The following is a 27,053-nucleotide window of genomic DNA, read 5'->3' as shown; positions in this document are numbered from 1 at the left end:
TTGCAAAGTTATTCTAGGGATTTTTACGGCTTGGCTCAGGGCGGCAGACACCAGCCTGAGACACAGCTGTGACATAGCCACGAACTTCAACTCAACGATATTCCGACTGGAGGGAAGTCAAAACTACTGTAATCATAATTTATTGAAGGCTTCGCTTTGTGCCAGATCCTGCGCCGACTGCTTTGCACCAACTGTCTCATTTGATCCTCACATCCAAAAGGCAGGTTAACGTTAGTCTCCCCATTGTAAAGGTGAGGAGGCGGAAGCAGAAAGATGGCAACCTGCCTGGAATTCACAGAAGGATTCTCTAGGTAATGACATGACTTTTGGACAAGACTTAAAGTTTTAACACATTACAGTGCAGACGCAGATCCCAGTATCACAGAACGTGAAAAACACTGAGTCCTGCCAAATGGATTAAAACACTAATTATGGATCCTCACAATCTCTTGGCCTGTTTTTTCAGGTGAGGGAAAACCCAGTGTGAAAAACCGTTTGGGAACCTTGTATAGGCTCTCAGTGAACTGTAATTTTAATTTTCAACCTGGCAATAAAGCAGTAGACATCAAATTTCTCTTTCTTTCTGCTTTCTGAGGAATTAACTGCTTTTGTAATTCAGCCACTGTGCATACCTTCCTTGATTTCCCCTCCTTTCCATATGCTCCTCCATGTATTTAACAAATGTACATGAATTCTGTGTTGTTTTTTATTAGTGTGCTGGCAACAATCAGAAGATTTTTGAATATCATCTTACTTTGAAGTTTAGCCTGGAAGCCACCACTTCTCCCGTTGGTGTAAGTATGGGAACATTTTCGCAAATAATTCCATGATCCACATCAATAACTTCTCCTATAAGTTAAGGAACGACTTAAGTTACAAAAGCTATCACACGTTATTCTTAACTACGTAAATAACTTAAAGTATAATGCAACATAGATAAATTCGTTATAAAGATAATTCACAGTAACAAATCAGAAAACCAAGTGAAATATAGATATCTATATCTAAAGAAAAGTTTAACGTAAATTTGGACATTTTGACACATCTACTTGGAAAATCTTTCTCAGAAACATTACTTACCAATAACCTAATGTCAACATCATAATGAGAGCAAAGCTAAACTCTATCTGATATAACCCAGCCATACTCTTTACAACTACTTGTTTCTCTAAATTAACCTTTCTTACAGAAAAAACACGGTGCCCCAGAAAGGGAATTAAGACATTTATATATAATTTTTAAAAATATGATAACCAAATAAGTTTAAAAACATAGGATGATGAAGAACAATATGACATTAGTTCTAATTCTGTTATTTGATTTTTAAAAGCAAACAATTCATTCTGCCATATGTGCAGTTTCCAAAAATAATTCTAGAAATTTTGTTCTAAATAAAGGTAACAATTTTTTTTTAATGGTAATGTTAGTCACCACTCCTCACACTGCAATACTAAGTTTAGGAATAACTATTTAAATAAATAAATGTTGGTTTCTTTTATCTGTTAAAGACTAGCTTCTAAAAAACTTTAGTTCTGTTGATAAACACTTAAATACAGGAAAAATACAAAAACATTTGAGTCTAATACCTTTGATTTCCAACGTATCACTGAGGGATAATTCTATGTTAGCTCCATTCTTGCTATGGTTTGCAGACTCTTGCATGCCAGCAGTTCTCTTATAAATGCCTCTTTTCACTTCATCAAAGACCCAAAACATATTGTACACTCGAGCAGTATAGCCTGCTAATTCAGTGATCTAAAACCAACACAGAGAAATAAAATAGAGTTAATATACTCAAGACAGACTTAAAAAAATATGCAATCATATAAGCTTTTTGATTTAATATTAAAGATCCTATTTTATTATACATGAAAAATAAATAACATATCTGATAACTAAAACAAGTAACCGTAAAAAGTTTATCAAGAGAGCAACATAGCAACGTGTCAATGTAAGTTTGATTGGGATTATAAAACACATAAAAAATTATTCATTCAAGTCACGGTTAAAAACGAAATGTAAAGATTTCAGAATATTAGTGAGACTTAAAAATCTTTGGTCAAGGGGCTGGCCCCACGGCCAAGTGGTTAAGTTTTCACGCTCCACTTCAGCGGCCCAGGGCTTTGCCGGTTTGGATCCTGGGTGCAGACCTAGCACCGCTCATCAAGTCGTGCTGAGGTAGCATCGCACATAGCAGAACCAGAAGGACCTACAACTAGAATATACACTGTGTACTGGGGGGCTTTGGAGAGAAGGGAAAAAAAAGATTGGCAGCAGATGTTGGCTCAGGTACCGATCTTAAAAAAAACAAATCTTTTGGGGCCAGCCCCGGGGCCGAGTGGTTAAGTTTGTACGCTCTGCTTCAGCGGCCTAGGGTTCACCAGTTGGAATCCTGGGCACAGACACGGCACTGCTCATGAAGCCATGCTGAGGCAGCGTTCCGCATAGCACAACTAGAAGGACCCACAACTGAAAATACACAACTATGTACGGGGGGTTTTGGGCAGAAAAAGGAAAAAATAAAATCTTCATAAATAAATAAATCTTTAGTCAAATTTCTGATTTGACTCGTTCAAATGACAGATTTCATTTCCAGAAAATTAGAAATTTTGTGAAAAGCTTAAGTTCATTCAATGAAATTATGATCCTTTATTTTGATATCTTTTTTCAATTTAAAATAGGTTTTAAATAGAAGAAAAATACATATTTTTCTTATTAGAAATGAATGTTTCTGAGTCAAATTGATTGTCAAAATTCCTAAGCTTGGCAGAGAAAATATCCCTGCTAGAGGATACCAAAATTGGGAGTGAGCTCAATGTAAATCTTCAACTCCTTTTCAGTCCAAATTCCACAATTCAGCTTCTTTTCAAGCCAAACATGATTTATATGCCCAAAGAAAAACATTAAATATGACTGTTTTCTAGGTGAGATTAAAGATAAGATGAGATAAATCTCTGCTTTAGTCCATAAGGCTCAATAGAGTGGTACCTTGCTCCTATCCTGCCAGTGATCCAATTTAGGCTGAATCTCCTGCTGTTTTTCTATTAAAAGAACACCTTGTTGTCAGGGTACTGTGAAAGGTGACTCATCTCCTGTCAAGACCATCTTTCTCAGTGAAAAGGAAAGCACAAAAACCATTCCCTTACAGAAATGTTTACTAGGAAACTGGAACCAGTAAGCGAGGCAGGTCACTAGTAAATGTCTCTTAAACAATAAATTGTGGAATAATACAACAATGCTGACATTTGTGTAAGATTTTTGTGTGTGCAAAACAAGCAGTAAAAGAGTGCATATTACTGTCAAAAGCTTTCTACCGTGTTTCGACTGTGTGAGAGGTCTGTAGCTGGATTAGTATCGCATTTCTATATGTTAATGTTATATCTATTTAAAGGGTAATTTCTCAAATGTTATCCACAAAAATCTCCTGAGTTCTCAAGCAGAGGAAAACAGAGCTAAGGATTAACAAAATATGGATTCAAAAGAAACCTGGCTAAATACATTTGCATAAAAAAATAAAAAGTCCAAAACCAAATGTAGAGGTCAATTAAAGAAAAGCAGGAGGCAAGGAGTTAGTAGACCAGGATGCAGGGTGGAGTGGGCCAAGAGTGTCTGAAAAAACCTGAGAATGTGACTGTGGACAAATTACTTTGGGATATAAGACAGGGGGTTTGCCCTTGAACTCTAACTTTAAAAAGGACCCTTGCTCCCTCTGGAGCTAGCAGAGAATGCATGATGCTTTCATGTGCTGTCATAGCAGCAATAAGATTCTTTAGAAGTGAACATTCTGTGATTCAAAGCACAGTCAGCCAAAATAAAGCAAAATGCAATCAGTTTTTGTGTCGGAGACAATGTAGAAAAACTAATTGATATTCTTTCTGTGACTTAGATACCAAAGTATTTTAATGTGAGACGGCCAAAATTTTGATTTGTCATTTAATTTTAATAAGTAATTTATTAATCAAAAAACCTATCCTCAAAACTGTGTCTTCAGATTATCAAAATTACTATTTGAAAAATTTTTTTAAATTGAGTTGGTTTGGTACGTGGCCCTAAACAACTGGTTTTACTTTTATTTTTTTAACCCAATTCAAGAAATCAGTTGTTGAATGAGACTGAAAAGTTTTGTGGGTAAATCACAAACTTTGTAACTCTTTTATATGGCTTATTCGAGGCTTATTTAATAGGCAGCTAAATTTATAAAGATGCTCTGGCAATTTATATTGATACAAAAGCCACAAGAGTAATTAATAGTGAGAATGTCTGTCCATGGGAATATTATGTAACATCTGAACTGAATAAAATGATTTCCAGTCTTAACACTGTGATATTTGCAGGTCATTACCATTCTTTCAGCAAGTATTTATTGACCACGTACAACATTCCAAGCATTAAAATGGATATTAAGAATGTAAAGCTGAGTAAGACAGTTCCTGCTTTCCACTCAGGGCCTGGTGCAGGGGATAGTCAATTACAATGTGGTAAAGCACCAGGTGTACTGTGAACACAGAGAAGGTAGAGCCAGACTCTGCAACGAAGGCGGAAAGAAGGTGGAATCACAAGAGGGTTTTAGAGGTGGTTGGTGAGGCTTGACTTGTCATGAAGGATGAGTAAAAGTTTGCAAGGTATATAAGTAATATTATTGGCTAACATTTAGTGACTGCTTAATATGTATTGTTTTAAACATTCTACATGTATTAACTCACAACAACCCTACAAAGTCAATGCTATCATTATCCTTATTTCACAGATGATGAAACAGACACAGACAGGTTAAGGAATTTGAGTAAGTTCATATAATTTGTAAATACTGGAGCAAGAATTTAAATTTAGGCACTCTGGCTCCAGAATCCACACCTCGGGGTGTGGTTTTTTTTTTTAATTAAAAACAAATACATCATACTATAGACAGAAAAAGAGGAGTTATAATTGAAAGTGTAAAAATTAAAGGGTATTAGCAGCAATATACTTGGGAGGGCTGCCTTACTCTTAGCAATGTTTGGTAGAGAAAAATGTTTCCAAAATACTAAGTATATCTTGTAATTTACATTTTGCTTGATTTTCATATATCTTATTTTAATCAAACTGATGATGAGAAATGCAAGTACCTCTTTGTATGAAGACATAATCCTTTCAATAGCATCAGCTCCAGAGGCCAATAAAGTTCGAGCAGTAGTAAAGGCTTCTGTCCGTTCACTAACCATAGCTTGTTTGGGGCCATCCTCTAGATCTAAAAGCAAATTACAAAACTATTGAGTTTTTTCAAGTAACTAAATGTTTTATTTTATACAGATGAAATTATGGCCAAAACAACCACATGTAAATTTTTCATTAGTACCAGCAATTTCTTAGAAATTTAATGAGTTATTGAAAATACAATATTTGTACGAGATTTTATTTAAAGCTTTCTTTTGTTTCATTATTTTTTTAGAAGGAGACTTGGAACAAAAGTAAGTCTATAGGAATTATGACTATTTTCACTTAGCATTCTTTTAACTTTTTCCAAATTCAACTCCCTGCCCTTATTACAGCTAGGCAATCAAATACTATGGATTTGGTCAATAAAATACTACTAATAGGAATACAAGCAAATATTTCTAGTGTAGTTCCTTTAATAGAAATGCAAGTTAGCTGACCCTCATAATCCAGCCTCTGTCTACCTGTTTCAACCAACCCTCACTCTACAGTCTAGCGGCAGCCCAAACATGCAACACTCTATTTATCCTCTGCTATTTGCATACATGATTTCTTCTGACTTCAATATACTTCTCTTCCTTCTTTGTCTAGCTCTTTCTTCAAGAGTTAACTCTTTAGTAAAGGTTTCCCTGGAAACTTTTGCTGGCCTTTCCAATGGACTTTAAGTTTCTTAAGGGTCAAGAATGTGTGTTTTATTCTTTATTCCTAGTACTCAGCAGAGTCTCCAGCACATAGTACTCCTTAATGTGTATTGAATGGATGCATGGATGCATGGATGGGATGGATAGATGAATGAACATCCTAAATTACTGTCAATGCAGAATTACGGTTAAGAGGAGTCAGACTAGGTTTGAATCCAGGCTTTACTACTTATTGGCAGGTAGTAAGGTAAGTAGAACTTGCCCCTTATCCTCTCCATGCCTATTTTCTCATTTGTAAATGAGGGAGACAATAATACTATCTCAAACAATTCTATCTCAAAGAGTTGTTTTAAGGTGAAATACAAATGAAGTGTTAGTCTAATCTATGGCCTATAATAAGTTCTCTAAATGTTAGCTGTTATTATTTTCTCTAGTTATTATCGCATATCTATTTAATTTAGTCTCATTCTTCAAAATTGTTCTCTCCAAGTCATTATTTTAATCTTTCCAACAATTTGAGTCTCTATCTGGCCCGTCTATAGATTATTTCCAAAGTTCTAAATTAAATGCTGAAAATTAATGAAGAAATTAGAGTGATATAGATAGTCATAGTCTAACTTTGATATTTATTGTTCTCTGACTTATCTCAGTGCAAAGGTTTTTTTTCTCCATATCAGTGCAAACATTTAACTTATGCCCTATTATGACTACCAGATAATTTCATATTTACTTGCTCACAGACAGCTCAGCAGGGTTTGAAAGAGATCCACGCATAATATAAGGTAAAATGCACTCAGCAGATATTTACTGAACACCTAGATATGCAAGAAATTAGGCAAGGTGCTATAGGACATGCAAGGATAAATGTGATTTTCAGACTCTTTCCTTAGGGAGCCTACAGTTTGGTAGGAGAGAGAAGATAAGTTCCCAAATAACTATGCAGGGCAGCCAATGAAGAGAGTTAATGGGAGGTGTTTAGAGGAGGCAAAGATCATTTCTTGCTGCAAGAGACAGGAAATGCTTCATGGAGGAGTAGACTGTGAGTGAGGCCTTGAAGACCACATATAATTTCAATAGATCATAAGTATAGTATAAGCAACAGGACAGAGAAGGGAAACTTCAAGCAATGCCAACTGAATGATAAACAGCTTGATCAAGTTACAGCATGGGTTGGTGTCAGGCACTGATTTCACCCGAGTATGAGAATCACCATGAGTTCATGGGGCCCTTTTACAATAGTCTAGGGGCCACCCGGTGGCCGAGTGGTTAAGTTCCTGAGCTCCACTTTGGCAGCCCAGGGTTTCGCTGGTTGGGATCCTGGGCGCGGACACGGCACCGCTCAGCAGGCCACGCTGAGGTGGTGTCCCACATAGCACAGCCAGAGTCACTCACAACTAGAATATACAACTATGTACTGGGGGGTTTTGCGGAGGAGAAGAAGAAGAAGGAAAAAAAGAAGATCGGCAACAGTTGTTAGCTCAGGTGCCAATCTTTAAAAAAAAAAAAGAGGACAAATAGTCCAATGTGGTTCCTCCTAGCCCTACTATTGTCACTGCTCTAGAGGACTCCTGTTAGCCCCCTTGAAGTGAGTGAGTTTCCCTGAGGAATGAAAAAAGAAAGGCTTTGAGTGCTGGTATAAGTGAGGAGTGAAAAATGTGATTGAATAAATAGACTGGAAACAGAATGTAGATATTCTTACATTTAAATGCGTGACAAAATTTAGATAGACACAAAAAAATTACCGAAAGATTCTCAGCAAGCTACCAAAATAGTGAATTGCTGAATCAGTTAAAGCACTAAGAATAGTTTTGGCTCATAGAGAATCTGGCTGGTGATCTAAAATAATCATGGGATTTTATGAATTTGGGTTAAAAGCGGTTTAAATAGTAGCTTTTACTGACAGTCTCTGTTAAGAAGTAAAAACACTAGCACAGATGAACTGGTGTTTGACATGGCATGGTACTTTCCATGTCGCTTTAGCAGATTAATGCCTATTGGGTTTTCTTCGTGCTTTTAGCAACAAAATTACAAATAGCTCTGGACAGATTTCATTTGACTTTTATTCTACGGATTGTTCTTTGGAAAGTACTGTGAGAGCAGTGCCAGTAGTATTTTGCCATGCTCACAACAGCCAACTGCATAGCCTCTGTGAGAAGGGTACATTCCTCAGTGTCAGAGATATAAATTCATGACCTAAAGCACTCACCTATTTTGTATCCCAGATCAACACATTTTATCTTCCTCACCAAATATTTTGAATACGTTGTCAAAAGTGCCTCACTTAAGGATTTAATATTTAACATTATATCTTCTCATTTTACTGCTATTTTCAGCTCTGCTAATAAAAGGATATATTGAAACACGGTCACATCTGTTGCTATTTCACTGAAAAGGTGAGAAAGGATTTAAAACTAAGGTTATGTAATACATTTGTGAAAACCCATAGAACTGTATAATACAAAGAGTGAATCCTAATGTAAACTATGGACTTCAGTTACTAATGTATAAATATTGGTTCATCAGTTATAACAAAGGTATCACATTAATACAAGATGTAAATAACAAGGGAAATTATGGGAGGAGGGGAAATTTGGGAACTGAACACTTTCTGCTCAATTTTTCTGTAAACCTAAAACTATTCTAAAGAAAATTGTCTATTAATTTTTTAAAAATTAAAAAAGCAGGCTACCCTTCTGTACTTTTTTCTTTGGACTTACAATCTGAGTTTATTTCTTGTCATTTATGTTTTATCTTTGCCACCTTGACAAATCTCAATCTTACCCTACCTCATACCATATATAAACATCAATTCTAACTGATGATCTTAATGTGAAATGAAAAACCAATAAATTTCTAGAAGATAAAATAGGAGAGGGCCGGCCCAGTGGTGCAGCGGTTAAGTTGGCACGTTCTGCTTCTCGATGGCCTGGGGTTCGCTGGCTCAGATCCCGGGTACAGACATGGCACCGCATGGCAAACGCCATGCTGTGGTAGGCGTCCCATGTATAAAGTAGAGGAAGGTGGGCATGGATGTTAGCTCAGGGCTAGTCTTCCTCAGAAAAAAAAAGAGGAGGATTGGCAGTAGTTAGCTCAGGGCTAATCTTCCTCAAAAAAAAAAAAAAAATAGGAGAATAACTCTATGACCTTGGGTGACACAAATATTTCTTAAACAGGACAAAAAAAGCACTAACAACAAAGAAAATGATTGATAAATTGAACTATATTAAAATTATGAACTTCTCTTAGACACTTAAGAGACTGAAAAGGCAAGAATAGAGTGGGAAAAGAGATTTGAGTGTGTGTGTGTGTGTGTGTGTATCTGACAAACTACTCATTACAGAATACACAAGAGCTTTACAAATGAACAAGCAAAAACCAGATAAGCCAGTTTAAAAATGAAGAAAAAACTTATCGGTACTTCATAAAAAAGGCTATCCAAGTAGCCAATAAACAAATGAAAAGTGCTTAACCTCCTCAGTCATCAGAGAAATGCAAATTAAGACTACAATGAAGCACGCTTATACACTCATAAGAATGCCTAAAAGGAAAAAGACTCACATCAAACATTGACAAAGATGTGGAGCAACTAAAACTCTCATACGTACTGCATGATACTATTTATATAAGGCTCAAAACCCAGCAAATACTAATGAATGATCGGTAAAATGCCTGCCTTTGCTGTGGCATGGGGGCAGGGGCAGGAGGAAGTGGGGATGGGGGTAGGAGGCTGAAGATGAGGATAAGACTGGGAAGGGGTTTCTGGGATGGGAGCTTCTAGGATGAAGGTAAGGTTCTGTTTCTTCTCAGTGGTGCTTACGTGTATGGGTTGACTTTGTGACAGTTCACTGAGTGGTACACTAATGATTGTGCCGTTGTGGGCATGTATGTTATACTTTAAAAATTATAGCTCCTGACACGAATAGCTAATTACAGCTAAAAAGTATGTCTTTGATATGTACTGATAATTACTGTGACAATAATTGGTCAACAAGAGAGTAGTCATATGTAAACTGACCCAAATACAAAATTATATTTCAACAATTTGGCATTTGAATATGAGACATACTCCTGCAGCAGGAGCTATGGAGATCATCTTGTTGGAAGTACATTTTAGGAATAAACTATCACCCATGTTATGAGGGTTATGGTAGAGTTCAATTCCATTCCTAAGAGTGCTTTCAGTTGCTACTTCTGATGTGCCACCTCACGTTAGCAGATCACCAACATGTGGACGCTACTGGCAGTGCTGGTGGCTTAGGTGCTCTCTTCACTGCCTGTCAGGTGTCTGTGATAAGGTCTGGCAGAAGGGACCTATAAGTAGCTTTCCCTGGCCTTGCCCAGAACTGCTTTTGATATGAAGAGAAGAAAAGTGGCCTATAACATTAAAAAATTGAGATACAGCTCCCAGGTAACTATTTTCTTGACATAATTTCAGTCTTTCTCTTAATACAAAGCAAAGAAAGGGGTAATGTCCTCTAAGAAAATATAATAGAAACTATATATAATTAACTATTTCAATGCCTCTATTTCAAGCATTAGCTCCCACGATTGCTTGGTCTCAAACTAAGTTAAGTCCCTTATAGACTAAGTTCCAATATAGCTAAATGGAGGTAGCGTGATGAAGGTAAGAAAAGTAACACACTAGGAATCACATAATGTCTTCTATCCTTAGTGCTTCCACTAACCATCTGTGTGCCCTGAGGCAAAGCTGGGACTCCAGACTAGATCACCTCTAAGCTCCTCATATGAGTGAAAATGGCATGATTCCACATGCAATTTTGTAATGTGAACTTGAATATAAACATAATCCTGTCCTAACCATAAGATTTCACTTGAAGTTGTAGGTGGGTGGTATAACAAATCTACTACAAAACTATTTTTCTTTTCTCCTCCAAAAAAACTATGCAGGCTCTTCCTCCTATCTGCACTTTTACCTCTGACTTCCTAATCACTTTTAAATGTCTTGCTCTCTTAACAACAATAATCGTGCCAGCAAATGTCTATTGAGCATTTTCGATGAAGCAGGCATTGTTCTAAGTTTTACACATGTACTCTTCTTTAATCCTCCTAACAACCCTGCTATGATTTCTCCCATTTCAGAAATGAGGAAATTGAAGCACAAGAAGGTTAAATGACTTGCCCATAGTCATAGCCTAGTAAGCAAAAGAGTAAGCATTTGAACCCAGGCAATCTGATGCCAGAGCCCACATGGTAAGAATAGAATAAATATTAACAATGATCCACCTAAATTCTTACTACTTGCTGAGAACTGTTTCAAAGCACATTAAATACATTATATACAATTTCATAATTCTGTAAGATATATATTACTATACCTATGGTTAAGAGAGGAAAACTGAGGCATATAAAGTTTATGCAAATTTCTCAAGGATGGATAACTACTAAATAGCTGAGTCAAGATCTGAACAGTGGCCTGCTTCTTTATTGTATTGTCTTTTTTTCCTCTATCCTACTTTTTCTCCCTTTTCTCTTTGCCATTCTTCTCTCATTCACCCACTTTTTCCACCTATTTTTGCTTTAAAATATACAGTATCATGTATTTAATTCATCTCTAACATAAGGGACAACTCAGGGCATAAGTGTAAATTAAGACTGAAGATTAGATTAGAATATATGATATGTAATTCCAAGACCTAAAGCCTCAAAGATATATCATTATTTAGAAAAAATAATTTTGTATGAGTAAAACGCTAACAATATTTTCATGTGTTAAATCATTGTAGGTCAAATGTCTTTAGTAAATACGTACAAACATTATAAGCGTATATATAGTAACATTAGAAATTACAGAAGATATTGAAGCACCTTCTCATAATAATGCTGTCATACGAATTTATTTTTTTCTTCTATGACATTCTTATACTGCTTCTCTTTGTATAAAATCCTCTTTTGAAAAGACGCTTTAAGAATTACTTTATTTTACTTGCATCACTGTGATTATCATAATTTCAATGTGAAATTTTAATGTTGTTTCTTTAATTTAATATGATATTTTCAGGATTTATTTTTAAATATCTTATTACATCACCCATAGAAATAAGATTGTTAGATTCTTTGCATACACTGTTTACTTCTTACTGGTCTCTGTGGGGTTAATTTGTCACCATTAATAGCTGCATTTTCTCTGCTCTATGTTGAATACTCTGGGGTTTTGTAATAAGACCCGTGCTTCCAAGCACTAAGAGAACTACACCATGATCTTGTCATTGGTGTTGTCTCTATACGTTATATACGAACCTTTTAAAACATCCATATACTTAGATCCACTATGAATATCTGATAATTTTGTTGTATCTTACTAAAACTAATCTCAAGACCATAAATTTTTGTGTCATTTTTTTCTCCAATACTTTTTTGAAAAAGCAATTTATTTTATCTTATAATGAAAGGATTATGTCTAAAAATACTATTACTAACAACACCTTATTCAATATAAACTTTTTAAATGATTTTTTGAAAAATAAAACTTTGAAAACATAAAAATAGATAAAATTCAGTTTCCCAGTGGTCTAAACACAGCATTAGACAGTTGAGTTGTGGAGTATATTTGGTATATCTACAGTCTTATCACATGGGATTGACAAATTCCAATTTACTAAAATGAACAATTTTAGGTTAAGAATCACTCAAATTTGACAAGTTTTTTTGTAATAATTGGTTAAAGCATTGAAGCACTGTTTCAAAATATTAAAGTATAGGGTAATTCTTTTACTTGTTTTTATTAGATGACTTCAAACAAATAACTTAATTCTTAATTCTACACCAAAAATAGCCGTAAAATAGTGTGAATTCTGTTACCTTATTCTCAGTGTTGCCTTTTGTTTCCTAGGTAATAATTGTCACTCTATATCAAGAACGTCAAGAGCATGCTCTGTACTTTATAAACATTATTCTGTTAAATCCTCCCAACAGTCCTCTGAAGTAGCCTTTCCAATTCTCCTTTTACAGATGAGGAAATGGAGGGTCAGAGTTTAATTAACATGACTGAGAGGATACAGGCAGGAAGAGGGAAAGCCAAGAGTTGAGCTAAGCTCTGTCTTACTACAAAGCCCATGCTTTTATTTAGTTACTTCAACACTAAGGCCAATTTTGACCAAGTGGTTTTTAAAGAGAAGGGGGAACGTTTTATTTTGGAGGAAGAGCAGAAAATGCTGCTACTTTAATTAACTCCCCTTTGTCTCTGCCCATTAAGACCCAAACTCCCATCTCAAGTATTACAGAACGTTTTAATATTGTTCTTGTTGTCCTTATCTTTCTTAGTTATCCCAAAGATGAAAAATGTTGGTAAAAACCACTGGGGTGGTGATAGCTAGAATTAGACAGGGGCAGCTTGACAACCCCTACCCCCACAATGCCACCAAATCATGCTACATAGGAGGTTTATCTATGTTACCTACAAGTAGAGGAGATCTTGTTCCATGGTGTGAAGCACTTCCTAAAACAATATTCCTAGTTGCCTAATGTAGTCAACCAACTCTTCAAATCACAAAACAGGACAGATCCAGTTATAGAATATTTATAGACTAAATACATGGGATGTGCAGAACTGAAGTTTAAAACACATGGAGAGAACTTACACTGCTTTTCAAGATGTTAATTTGAAATATCTCACAACTGGAAAGGACTTTTGAGCCACTTATCTCCTTTCACATTGCAGGTATTATTATTGGATGTTGCAAAGTCTGCCTTTGTTTCTGACCATTAATGACCACAGAAAAATGGCTACATATTCAGTTTCACTCACACAAAACCAGCAGTGACACCTTCAAGAGAAATAATCCTAAACATATATTGAAGATTAAGCATAAATGTCATTACCACCATCTGCAAAGCCAGTTGCAGTGATAATAGGTACAGCCACCATAATCAGTCCACTGCTGCTCCAAACATACTTCATCAAGAACTGCTCTATCATGATGTACCACAAACGTTTGGATAAAATGAGGTTCATCTGATCGGCTAAAGCTTTGTAACTTTTCTGGAGTTGCTTCATTTCCACCTATAGAGGGAAAAAGAGGCAAGAACCCAGCATGAGTTATAAAAGTAAATATTGTATGTCTGAAGGCTTTCTTTAAAGATAGGTACACATTATTTTGTTTTACTTAGTATAGTATGATCTATGATTCTAACAACTAAAAAATACAGATTAATATAAGAATGAGTCATTATTATTTAATTTGGTCACACCTATATTATTGAAAAAAACCCATGATACTTAGTAAATATAAAGTACATGTCAGTGATTTATAATTTTTATTTCAAAATTACATGCATGAGGTTAAAATTAAACGATATTCTATAAGACATGAGTAAACAATGTTAGAACTTTATCCTTCTTGATCACACCAAAAATATTTGAAAATAAACACATGACACACATATGTGTAATTAGATTCCATTTTCGAACTAACTCAATTTGCTGGATTTTGTCTTAAATGCCGGAAGCCTACAGCATGGTATAATTTAAATCACTGAGTTCAATGATTCAAGAAGAATCACAAGTCAATATGACTAATACAACATATAAGGACAATTTTCAAGGGGGAGTAGAAGTCCTAAATTTGCTTTAAATTTTCTTCTTCAGATTCCTACTACTGTAAACGTTTGTCCTGATAACTAATGATGCTTCAAAAAGTAAATAATTCTGCTTGGGAATTAAAATACCATTTCAACTTAAGAATACCTGAATATTTCATTTGTACTAAGTCATTTGTATTAAGATTTCAGATGCATCACCTTAAAAAATTTGGTCGTATTTAATATTCTGAGGTTACTTCAATGCTCTGGAAGTTTATGTAATTAGGCTAACTATTTTAGGGATCTGCTTAATGTCGAAAATCTTTAGTATTCAGAAATAATGTTCTGAAATTCCTTTTCTCCTCCTCATTTCTTCTCTAATCTTAGCTTTTCTCTCAAAGCCAGACAAAATTTCATTTCACTGCCTCTTTTTATTTGTGTCAAACATGGTGCTGAACATTAACTAAGAGTTGGAAATGCCATTTGTGAGACACACTCTCCTGCACTTCTTAGGACTGAGGACCCTCCATTGCTGACCAGGCATGCAAAATTGTTAAACTTGTCTTTCATGTAAAAGGACAGGGTCTTTTTTCCTCTTAAAAACAAAGGGCCCTCAATAGTAACACCAAGAGAATACCATCCTAAATTTTCCATCTCAATGGACATGTGTTTACTCAGTTTCCAAACACATTTTCTTCTAATGTTCTACAACCAATTAGGATTTAAGTTTTAAGAAAATGCTTCAGAGATAATTCTGAGCATGTTTGGGTAACTGAGGCTAAGTAGACTGAGTGCTGAAAATTTTATTCTCATGAAACTTTAGAAAAGTTTGCACTCTATAATTCTTTAACAACTTGTGAGTAAAAAGGGTAAGGAAGCACAGTACAGGTTCTAGTACAGGTTTAGATGTCATCGGAGTCTAAAACGCTAAAGAAGTGGGTCCATCAACAGTACAACAGATGGTATCTAGCACTGCAGTGGCAGCTCGAACAGTCTCACATTTCACCCATCATCTTAATTTCTATCTTACCTTATGTCCTCTGTAAAAGGCAATTTCTTCAACCTTGGCTATAATTCTGGAGTGCACATACTGCAAACAGCCTTTTCTATGAGCTTCTTCAGCCACCAATTTACCAAATTTGGGAGAGCAGGCTTTCAACACTGTAGCAGTGGCATATACCACAAGCCCTGCTAATAGGGTGGGCCCAATTGGGCTAGCTCCTCTGGATGGAGCAGTCTGGATGAGCGTATAGGAGGTCAGGATTACATCTAAAATAGGTTTGGTCAGATTAGAATACAAGTGAGCCACAGATTGGGAGAACATCATAATATCCTCAGTAAGAGACTGGTCAGGGTTTGCCAGCCTCCCGTCCATACTGATCACCTTATAATAAGTCTGATTTGTAAAATAGGTTTCACAGGCATGGTCTACTAGGCGAGTTCTGAAGGCCAAAGCCAGTTTGCACTCCAGGTACCTTATCGCACTGTTCACAGAGGCAGCAGGGATGGCAATCATAAGCCACTTGAGTAATTTGATGATGAAAGCCAGTTTGCACTCCAGGTACCTTATCGCACTGTTCACAGAGGCAGCAGGGATGGCAATCATAAGCCACTTGATTAATATGATGATGAAAGCCCGAGGCTTCTTTTCCACAATGCTTTTCACGATTTGTCCATCCAGACCAGCCACATAGATAGACAGAAATGTTCTCGAGATCAGAGCCACCGAGTGGAGGCAGAGCCACCCTGTTTCAGTGGTCACAAGTTTTGGAAAGAGAATTTTCCGAAGTTCTAGTAGCTGTTTGAAAAAATCTGCATTCACTCCAGGCGAAGAATTTTTACAAGTGGTCTCGGTGCAATGCAGTATTTCTCTGTTCTCTGCAGTCGGGTAAGCTGCTTCTTTTCTCTTCCTGTGGCCAGATTGCTTTAAACGCCTGCTAATGATGGGATAGAGGGTTTTCAGAGCATATGCCGCAGCCACCAGGCAGGCAGCCCTTTTAGCAGCGCTAGATCTGGTCCATTTCATTAGATCAGCTGCTGCATTTAGCATATGTGTCATTTTCCCAATTACCCAAACCGGCTTCAAAAAGAATTGGTTTTAAAAGATCATGATCCACCAGAATCCCCAGCAAATGTTTCAGAAAGTCCTACAGGGTTCCATAGTCCGCAGCATTTCTTCTCTTCTTTTCTTAAATTTTGCTTTTGTTTTTTTCAATTTTGTTCTGCTGTGACAGGTGCAGCGGAGCTCAGACTCCACTGCACCTACTGAGGATGATTCCCTCAGAAGCTCAAGCTGCACTAAGCTGCCCCAAGCTCCTCCCTCACAGGCCCCTCATTGGCTGTGAGGATGGTGGGACCTTGGAATCCTCGCCGCTTCCCTTTGAACCTTGAAAATGAGGAGAAAGCAAAGCGAATTACATCCTTAGGCAGGAGTCCAAAGAGTTAAATGTCTATTTTGGGAAAGGTCGAATCAGGGCAGCTGCGGGCGACAAAACCTGCCCCAGCTACTGAGCATGCTCAGCGTCACTTAGAAACGCACAGAAGTTTCAGAATATACATCACTCCTCTAAGGTTTTAGTAGATACCACAAGGGGAAGAGCAGAAAGAAAAGGAAATTTCCAAGCGCTATAAAACGAGATGAGGCAGAAGGAGCTAGGGAGATGAGGGAGGAGGGGCAAGAGGACCAACATGAAATGAATGTGAAATGGATATGGAATGAATGTGAAAGGGTATGGACTGAATCTGAAAGGGAGAGAGAGGAAAGAGACAAGCGGGAGGGACACTGGAGAAAGCAAACTATCAAATACTTAGATCTGTTTTTCAGTCCCATTTTATTTTATTTTTTCTGCCTGTGTTTCTCATGAAGTCCCAGAATCTATCAGACAAGTCGTAATTGAGGGCATATTTTGTAAATAAATAGGAGAGAAGTCTTCTGCATTATAGAAAATAGTTCTTTGCTATATCTCCATCTCTATGTTTACTTGTCCTTACAATAAAAATCTTCCAGCCCCACAACTGCTATTTTTAGCAATGGAGATCTGATGCACTGGTATTTATTTACAAGGTGACTATTGAATAAAAAAGAGCAGTGTTTCACTTCTACCACCCTCTTGCGTCCTTTAGATAGTTGTTACTTGGAGGTGTGTGACTTTATAACCTAAAGTTAACCATTTGGGAATCCAACTGGAGTTAGATGGTGGAAATAGCTTCTCTGGGACCTTTTTTGAGAGTTCTTTGTCTTTTGCAAACTTTTGTTTTGCTTGTTTTGTTTAGGCTTAGAGATAATCTATTGGCTACTTCCCACTTTGGTTATTTGATTCAAACAAAGAGTGTTAAAAAAATTTTCCCTACATCCCTAATAGAGGACTTAAACTGCTAAACAGTCAAGCAAAATTCTGCATACTTTTAAATATGTAAAATGTTTAGGTAAGGATGAGTGTGTTTTCGAATATGCAAAAGCATTTTTGCTTCCCCACACCCACCACCCCCCACAACATACATACACATTTCTAGTCAACTGGAAGCCTGGGAAGATATGCATTAAATTAGAACAGAGGTTGGCAAATTATAACCCAACCAGTGGGCCAAATTTGGCCTGCCACCTATTTTTTTATGGCCCTTGAGATAAGAGCAGTTTTTACATTTTAAAATGGTTGAAAACACATCACAAGAATAATAATATTTTGTGGTGCATGAAAATTACATGAAATTTTTATTTCAGTGTCCATAAATAAAGTTTTATTGGAACACAGCCACACCCATTTATTTATTTACTTATTTTCTATGGCTTGCAAGCCACAGAGCCAGAGCTGGATAGATGAAACAGAGCCTAAAATATTCACTATCTGGCCCTCTTCAGAAGAAGTTTGCCAACCCTTGTGCTAGAATATAAAACCTGTTTCAGTGTTGAATGATCTTCATTATTCAGTTTACTGTGAATAAAGAACTATTCTCCTTTTCATAAGTAACAATAGCCTTAAACTTTTAAAACTCCTTTCCCATGTACCTATATGAATTTCAAGAATCATCACAGGTCTCTTTTCATTTGTTTGCATTCAATTCAGCAGACTGACTAATACATGAGTGGCAAATTCATGCAAATTTCTTTTATAGCTGACCATATTAGCAGCACAATCTATCATTCATTCCATTGAGACTTTCTAAGTCTGTATGTAGAGATCATAGTGTTATAGTGGTTATTTTCAAAATCTTTTATTCCTAATCTCACGTTTCTCACGTGTCAAAGTAAGGATCTCTTACCCTTATAAACTTTAATTCTTTATGTCACATCTCCTGACTGTGATAAGACAGGTGGAGGGCCAGGGTAAACTTAGCTGGGGGTGATAGGAGGATGTTCAGCCAGGCAGAACACTTACACAGAGGGTTACGCCGGTCAGCAAGCAGCTGGCAGTCGAGGCAAGTGGCCTGCATCACTGGCATAGGACAGCCACATCAGGGGAGGAGCAGGGCAGTGGGAAATCTAGAAGCAAAGAAGGTTAGAGATCAAATCAGGCCTGCACTTAGTTGTAGGTAGGTCAGTTTATCAACTGATAATGAAGCTAGGGTATAGGAACAAGCTTTTATTGGCTTGAGTGAAAGACTTGTTAGAATGAGGAAAATAATCAAGATAGAAAGACAGAAATTTGGTTACCGGAATTGTGGTGCAGGGAAGGTTGGAGGCCAGTTACTAGAACTGGGGAAAAGGTTAATGTGAGATTTGACCTAATGATGAGCCACTTAAGTACAGATGTAACTATCACCATTTTAATTCCACTCCCACCCTTCACTCTACCCTACCCCCAAGAGTCAGGGTTGGTCCTAGCATCTGAGACCAAGCTCAAGACTTCAGGCAAGGCAGAGGAAGAATTCAAGATGATAGGAAAACAGATACATAATTCCAGTTGGAAATATATGGTATTTAAGTAAGAAACTAAGAATGTCAAGATACTTCTTTCATTTTTTATATTGCCATGCAATTAAAGCAGAAAGAATGCTAATTTAGTTTGAATTTCAAACTAGGTGAGAAAAAAAGAGTGAAAAAAAGTCACTTGTTACTATAGTAAACATAATTCAGCCTAATTTCCACTCAATCTTCTCAACTTTACATGTGTTTATATGGGAAAGCATTAAAATTTTTCTTAAGAGAGGAGAAATAATCTTAAAAAAAGATCTTGAAAATGAATGAAAGTTAAAAAATAAGCAATAATTATCAAATTACTCTGTTCTCAAGTGTGATACTCTCAATGTCAGTGTCACAGTGGACATTACCAACAACCATGGAAGAGCAGGATTAAATAGACTTTATATATATATTAGAGACTATATATATACACATATATTAGGAAAACTACATGCTTTCTAAACAGTAAAACATCAGAAATAAATTTTTATAATAAAGAGACCTACATATATAAGTATATGAATAAAAATGTATAATGTAGATAATATGTATTATGTGTTTAGATAGTAAATCACCAGAGAGTAAATAATTTTTAGCAGTAAAGACAAATTAAGGTTTAAGATTTGGGATGCATTTCCTTCTCAGCAAATGCTAAGTAGTATTTTATCTGTGCTGTATTCCTTTCTTGAACTGTTTCCTGACCCGAGATTACCTAATTGCCCTACTGGCCCTAAAATAGCACAGCATTTGACTCATTATCTACCAGTCATGCTAGCCTTATTCATGTGAGCCACAAACACAATGAAGATGAGATCTTAGGTCAATATTTCATCTGTTACAAATAACCACCTAATAACTGGTTCATAATGAAATGTCTTTTGCTGTGAAGGAAAACCCAGCAAATATCTTGTCTGAGGATGTATCTCATAGATTAATCTTTCCTTAGCCTAATTGACCACTTCCACTGCCTCTCTGTGACTGGAAGGGAAGCAGTGACTCTAGTCAGAGAGAAGACACGGTTCTATCCAGCTCCCACTTCTTGACTCTTCTCAACAGATTGGTCAACCTGTCCTTTATGTCTCTACCTATAGAATATATTTTAAAAGGTCAGTCAATCCTCTATAAAATTATTTTCCCCTTCTAGTTAATTTAGTTAATTTGTACCTGTTTCAAAATGTTGAAAGTAGGAAAGGCTAACGCACTGGGCCATTGCTTCTGACTCGACTGTATGGTTTAGTTACTGAAAAACGATGAGCTACTCCATGACGAAGACTAATTTGTTCTGAAATGCTATACTCACTTGGTTTAATTCAAACCAATGATAGATATACTTTGGTGAATTTTTGTGACAAAAATCAGTATTTCTATGATTAAACGATGTCTACCAGGGCACATAATCCTATTTTAGGCAACTATATTTTAGGCACTATTTCCCAATGAGTTAACAGAAAATGTATCATATTTGAAAATGAGAGGTTGCCCAGATTAAAAATCTGGAAAACAATCATGACAATTGGGGGGAAAAAACCATTTTGTGCATTTGTTTGGTACAGGAGATTTCTAGTTTCTAACCAAAATATCATAGAACAGTGTGTAAGATAAACATTTTGTGAGGATATACAAACATAACACAGAAACGATCACTAAAATCCAACTTTCGTTTTGAGATTTTTTTCGGTAAGGTGTTTAAAGTCTTTGGGTCTTTACAGCTAAACCCAGTTTTGATCAAGCTCTCTAAGAAACCCACAAAATGGTAAGTTACTACAGCGCAATATTTCTAATAAACAACTGTGTACTGAATATTGAAACTGCACGTGAAAGATATTTAAAGGATTTGGATGTGGAGTGATGTGGGAATGGAAACATCATCTTGAGGATTACGGATCCATATCTTTGTTCTTGCCTTCTTTTTCTCCCCTCAGTCTGTTCTTTGACCTAAAAAGAAAAAGGCTGAGACCTACACCAAAGTAAATAAAACTATGGTGGGGGTGGTTTGAAACACTAACCCTGCGGCCACAGCCCGACACTTCATTTCTTGAGGGTTCCTTCGCCCGACCGGTTGAAACTGCTGTGTTCTTCCTCCTTCGGACGCGCTGCTTTCCCACGGCGTCCCCTGCGGCCCTATCAGGACAGCGTCGCCGCAGAAACCGCAGAGGCTGCCGGGAGACGCGGAAGGAGCCTAACCAGGCCGCAAAGGCTGTAGGGAGGCTGGGCTATAGGTCCGTGGGCCGGAGAGGAGCGGGCTGAAACCGAGGAAGCTGTGGCTTAGCCCTGAACGGAGCCGTCTGAAGTGCAGCTGTCAGAACCCCAGTGTCTTCTCAGAAGTTTTGGGGAGATGAACTGGGTCGGGGGCTCCAGGTGAGTCGTGCTGCTGGAGCTTGAGACTGTAGCCTTGCGTCCCTGGACGTGCATTCCCGTCATGGCGCCTCTTTCCTAGGCCTCGGAGGGGAGGGCACAGCCTTGCCTGGGGGCAACTTGCTAGGAGAGGTCTTTTAATCTTCCCCAAGCCGGGGGACCCTAGCGCCATGTCTCTGCTCTTAAACCGAAAGCAGCTCAGCTTTTCCCCCACTGTCTTTCCAAAAGCTTCACATGTGGGGCCCGCCGTGGGTGAGGTTCTCTGCTCTCCCTCCCCCGCCTCCCGGGTCCTCCTCCTCTAATGAGACCTCTGAGCAGCTGAGCCCTCTTCTCGCCCCTGCTTCTCCCTTTTTGAAGGGATTTCTTTGCGTCAATATATCGTCTTTGCACAAATTTGTAAGGCGTTATGGAAGAGGCCATTCCCTGCTGCCCTTAAATCCATTGGTGGGGGCTCGTATCCACCATAAATCCAATTTAGTTTGTTTTTGCAAGGGAGGGAAAGTGAAGCGTTTTTTGCTTTAACTTACAAGAGAATTTGCAATTTGTTTTGTATTTAGATTGATCACATAAAGGAGGATGAGTTGACAATTTAGCTTTATGTAACCTGTTCATTGCTGTTGACCTTCAAGTCCACTAGGATGGAAATCATGTGGGCCTGTAATTTCGTTTGATCAAATTCCCTGACGAAAAGAATTGTTTTGATTGAAACATTAAGCCATTAAATACAATTTTTGTCACAAGTAGACCCAGGACAGTGATGATATGGTTAGAATATAACACATTTAAATTATTAGGAATTTTATAAGAGGAAAGACAGCTTTTGTGTTCAAGTATTGTAACGATGTCTGATAATTTTAGCAATAGCATTTATCCTGTTGAAGATATGTTAGCATCGTATTTTAGAAGTTTATCTGATTTATTCCTAGCTAATGTTCTAGCATCATGCTTCCACTTTGGAGAAAAGTGAAAACTCACTTACAAACGTCACACAATTTAGTTGATACATGATTATAATTTGATGTTTTTGAATTCTTTAAAATGTGAATATTAAATGAGATAGAAAATCATCTTACAAACGCTTAAGCAGTATTAAAATATAGGTGCTATTATTATTCTGTCATATAACTTCTGGTTATTCAGGGAGTAGTATTTTGGTTGCTAGTGGGAGGATGCAAAAGCAATGTACTGCAGGAAACGTGTAGTCTAGGATTGTGTTTCTCAAAATGAGGTAGTGCTGCACCTGGAGATATTAGGTACCAGGGGGTTAAGAAACCACAGAAGAAACGTGACACATCTCCCTGGAGCATCAGTTTTATTCACAGATTGGAGGAAAATATATTTTTTAATTTAAGTAAACATGGATATGTTATAGAGTAAAAGGCAAAACTTGTGTGAAGTTGTAAGAGAAAGTATGGAATTTTAAATAAATTTTCTTGGGGAGGTTGGGCTCGTTAGGGTCAAACTCCAGATTGGTAATGAAAAAATGAGTGTCTCCACTTTGTACTATCCCAGCAAACAAAGGTAGACAAGATTAGTTGATCATGGCGCTCTGACCATGAGGCCGTAAGGGCCTCAGAATCTGAGACAGTGCTTAGTAATCACTAGCAGTTGATTGGAGCTGCTATAGAGTAGAAGTTTTAATCCTTGTCTCAGACCATCCTTGAGTACTTGTTTATTTCCCTCTGTTGTAGGATTAGTTTTTGTTTGAAAATTTTGAGAACTGTTAGGAACTTAAAATACAGACGAGTAACTAGAGAACATTTACAAAGCTCTCTCAGAGCTGCTCCATCAGAGAATTCGGCATTAATTAATTCAACAAATACGTTTTTACTTGCCTCCCTGTTTAGGGCATTGTCAGGCTGTATAGTGGGATTCAAAAGAGAAAAAGATAAAACTTTGGACCACAAAAAGAATTTATGGTAGAATGGTGAGATTTGAATTAGGTGAATGATTTTAAGACTAGATAGTTAAATGGTACTTAATATATAACAAGTGCTGTTCTAAGAACTTTTTGTATATTAGCTCATTTACTCTTAAGAAGAACCCTATGAGGTATGTACAAATGTTATCCTCATTTTACTGATAGGGAAACTGAGGCACTGTTAATGTTAAGTGGCTTGCCCAAGGTCACCCAGCTAATCAATGACAGTTATTTGAGAACCATATGCTTAATGGCTATGCTGTGCTATGCAATGTAGAAATACGAGTATTGTGAAAGTGGCACATGTAGAGGGCTATGGATATTTAGAGAACAGAGAAATTACCTTAAACCTTGAAGGATAACAGTGTTGCACAGAACAAGCGCTACAGAGAAACAATGAAACACAGGTTCTTAAAAGCTGAAAAGGAAGTGAGATAAATAATTATCAAATTGGAGACCTAGTTTTTACCAAAGCTTCTTAGAAGAGATGGGTTGGGAGGGCAGTATTAAAGAACCTGAAAGGATTATTTGGCAGACAGTAGATTGGTCTGCATTAAGACAGGAAAACACTTGCAAAGAGGCTTTATACCTTTTTTCCAAGGAAATGAATGAAGCAGGCTACAGCAAGTTTATATTTTGGTTGTAGCAACCTGATTGTATACACTAAATCAAACCAGGGTATTCTTGTTGTGTATTATAGGGACCTGATATACAGTTTAATTGCGGAATCATTTGATAGGAGCGTCTTTACAATTGCAAAGGTCTTTGCAAGTTTTCTTGGCATAAAAGAAACTTGGCATTTAACTTTTTGCTGCTCTTCTGTTTGGGGAGTCTACCAGTCACATGTAAGATTTTTTTTTGTGAGGGAAGGGACTGGTGGCTAGGGAAGAAATAAGCTTTCCTTATTTTGATTTTTAAATTACTTGGTTTGGCTTTAGTGTTATGCTTTGTGGACGTCTTTGAAGATATAACATTTCATTTCAAACAAAGTCTCATTTAGGGTAAAGAGATTTGGTCTAAGCTGAAACTAATTGACATATCTATGATAGCAGTTCCCAGTCTACTTCCCTGAAACTTGCTAATCAGCCATAATGTCAGATTTTCCAATTTAATGGGTTCTTTCTTTTTTTCCTAAAATTATATTCTTTTTTTGACTTAAAATGCCCCTCCCATTTTAAGTCCTTTCTTTTTTTCTCCCCCTGCTTTTTCTTCCCAAATCCCCCCAGTACATATTTTAGTTGGGGCATGTGGGACGCCACCTCAGTGTGACCTGATGAGCGGTGCCATGTCCACGCCCGGGATCTGAACCAGTGAAACGCTGGGCCACCTAAGCAGAGGACGCGAACTTAACCACTCGGCCACGGGGCTGGTCCCAAGTCCTTTCTTGACAAAATTAAAAATATGAATCATTTGTCAGTCTTACCAATTAAATAATTTTTTTTTTTTTTAGTTGTCTGGGAATCATTGACCTAGAACTCTAATCTTTGTTTTGTGCTTTTACGTCAGCACTGAGACCCTGTGTTTTCCTAGTCACATTGAGTTGTAAATTTGAAAGAGGACAGGTATAAGCACTGATCTTTTTAATTTGGAAAAGATTCTCTTTTATTTTCAGTATTTGGTGATTGACGACTTGTTTCACCAAATTCATAGCCACCTCAGACATGAAGGTGGTAGTAAGAGAAGAGAGAAAGGAGAAGATAAAGATGTGACCAGTCTTTGGGCCTCGATATGCTATTCAGAATGGGATCAACTATAGATCTGAAATACAGCACTATACATTCAGTGTAAGAAGACTTTTTGTTTTAATTGGAGGAGGTTTATTTCTATAACTTAGATTGAAGAATGCAACCCGTGTCATAAGAAGGCACAGATAAAATCCTGTTTGAATTTAGGTGAAGGAGAGGTTTGCATTTGTAAATGTAGGCCTAGAATATTCACCTGTGCAAAGTATTTAGTGAGTGCTATGTACCAGGCACTGTGCCAGGTCAGAGTATAAAGTAACTGAAATTTAGTCTCTTTCTGAGAGATTTATAGCTTATTGGGTGGGGGGGGATATGACATTCCATAAAGTTTGAAAATGTTGAAAGATCAGGGGCCAGAATATATGATTTAAAAAAAACAGTGTGAACAATAGTAGAACATAGGAAAGTTTTAGCTGAGAGTTTGGCAAATCAGAAACAAGGCTAAAGGAAAGTTTGATGGAGAAAAAGAATAAAATAAATGTTATGTAAATAGTTGGAGATAAGATTACTTATTTAAATACTTAAAAATGTATATATGTGTCTGCGTGATGGTGAGGTTGAAAACCAGACTGAGAAGTTGAAATTTGATCTGTTGGATATTGAGGAGTCATTCAAATTCAGAAGTACCACAGTGAAAGTAGTATTCTATGACTGTTTGTTTGTGGTGCTAGTGGTGTGTAGTTTGGAATATAGTGGTGAAAGACTCCAAGACAGTGATACCAGTTAGGATTCTTCTGGGGAAAAATAATGAATACTATTTTTCCATTTTCTTGTATGACTATATATTTTCCAGATCAAATCAAAACCAGTCCTAGGGCTGGCGCGGTGGCCGAGTGGTTAAGTTCGTGCGCTCTGCTTCGGCGGCCCGGGGTTTCACCAGTTCGAATCCTGGGCGCGGACATAGCACTGCTCATCAGACTATGCTGAGGTGGTGTCCCACATGCCACAGCTGGAAGGACCCACAACTAAAAATACACAACGATGTACTGGGGGTCTTTGGGAGAAAAAGGAAAAATAAAATCTTTAAAAACAAAACAACCCCCAAAAAAGCAAGCAAAAAAACCAGTCCTATGTGAATTTGGGTTAATTATTAAACCTCTCTGTATAGGAGCAGATCAGGTTGTGAGGGACCTTCATAATGGAGAAAAGAATACAAAATTGTGACTACAAAATTAGGTATAGGGCTTGGAAGGGGAATATGCAGATGAAGGGCTCTGAACTTAAGTTTAATTAGCTTTACAATAAATTCTCTTTACTGTGAATTAGCCTCTCTCCCTGCATCTCTTTCTTCATCTGTTAAATGGGGATAACACTTAAATGTACGGTGAACATCATCCCAGTTTGCCTAGGACAGTCATGGTTTATGCCTGTGATCCTAGTGGCACGCCCAGTTTAGCATTTGTTTTCGGAGTTTTTGTTTTTTAATTAAATATAAGCTACCATTAATGGTTCCGTTAAAATGAACCCAGATAGATTCAGTGAACATCCTTTTTTTTATTTTAACCTCTGCCATGGTCTGTATTAGTGCATGAGCAACGTGTGCGGTGAAGAACGTTCTCACTTTAACATGTGGTTAAATCTGAAGACATCCAATGATAACCCAGGCCTGGCACTTTCCAGATAGAAAGTAACTAACAGCTTCTTTTAAAGATAGCATGAAGGGCACTTGCTGATAAAGTGTGCTGAGACATGAGTGGCTGGGTACAACTAACTTGCTGGATGGGATGGGAGAAGTATTTAATGCTGCTGTCTCTGCTAGCCAC

General features: G+C 37.2%; 1 protein-coding gene and 1 pseudogene across 16 annotated transcripts in view; one reads left to right on the top strand and one right to left on the bottom strand.

Annotated features, from left to right (window-relative positions):
- Window positions 1-21,421, bottom strand: part of LOC138921502 (ATP-binding cassette sub-family D member 2-like) — a 51,717-nt gene extending 30,296 nt beyond the window's left edge. For all 16 annotated transcript variants that reach the window (XM_070255664.1, XM_070255668.1, XM_070255672.1 and 13 more), the window contains exons 1-7: window positions 21,279-21,421; window positions 18,749-18,852; window positions 15,403-16,758; window positions 13,674-13,854; window positions 5,106-5,227; window positions 1,587-1,755; window positions 755-849 (exon numbers count right to left, since the gene is read on the bottom strand). In XM_070255664.1, the coding sequence (XP_070111765.1) occupies window positions 755-849; window positions 1,587-1,755; window positions 5,106-5,227; window positions 13,674-13,854; window positions 15,403-16,431 (1,596 nt within the window). In that variant the 5' untranslated portion in view covers window positions 16,432-16,758; window positions 18,749-18,852; window positions 21,279-21,421. The remainder of the gene's footprint in view (window positions 1-754; window positions 850-1,586; window positions 1,756-5,105; window positions 5,228-13,673; window positions 13,855-15,402; window positions 16,759-18,748; window positions 18,853-21,278) is intronic.
- A 43-nt stretch (window positions 21,422-21,464) lies between these two features.
- LOC138921501 (regulator of DNA class I crossover intermediates 1-like) overlaps window positions 21,465-27,053 on the top strand; it is a 72,376-nt pseudogene continuing 66,787 nt past the window's right edge.

The sequence above is a fragment of the Equus caballus genome, chromosome 30 (assembly GCF_041296265.1).
Source record: "Equus caballus isolate H_3958 breed thoroughbred chromosome 30, TB-T2T, whole genome shotgun sequence".
Classification (NCBI taxonomy): domain Eukaryota; kingdom Metazoa; phylum Chordata; class Mammalia; order Perissodactyla; family Equidae; genus Equus; species Equus caballus.
This window is presented reverse-complemented; position numbering and strand designations above follow the sequence as displayed.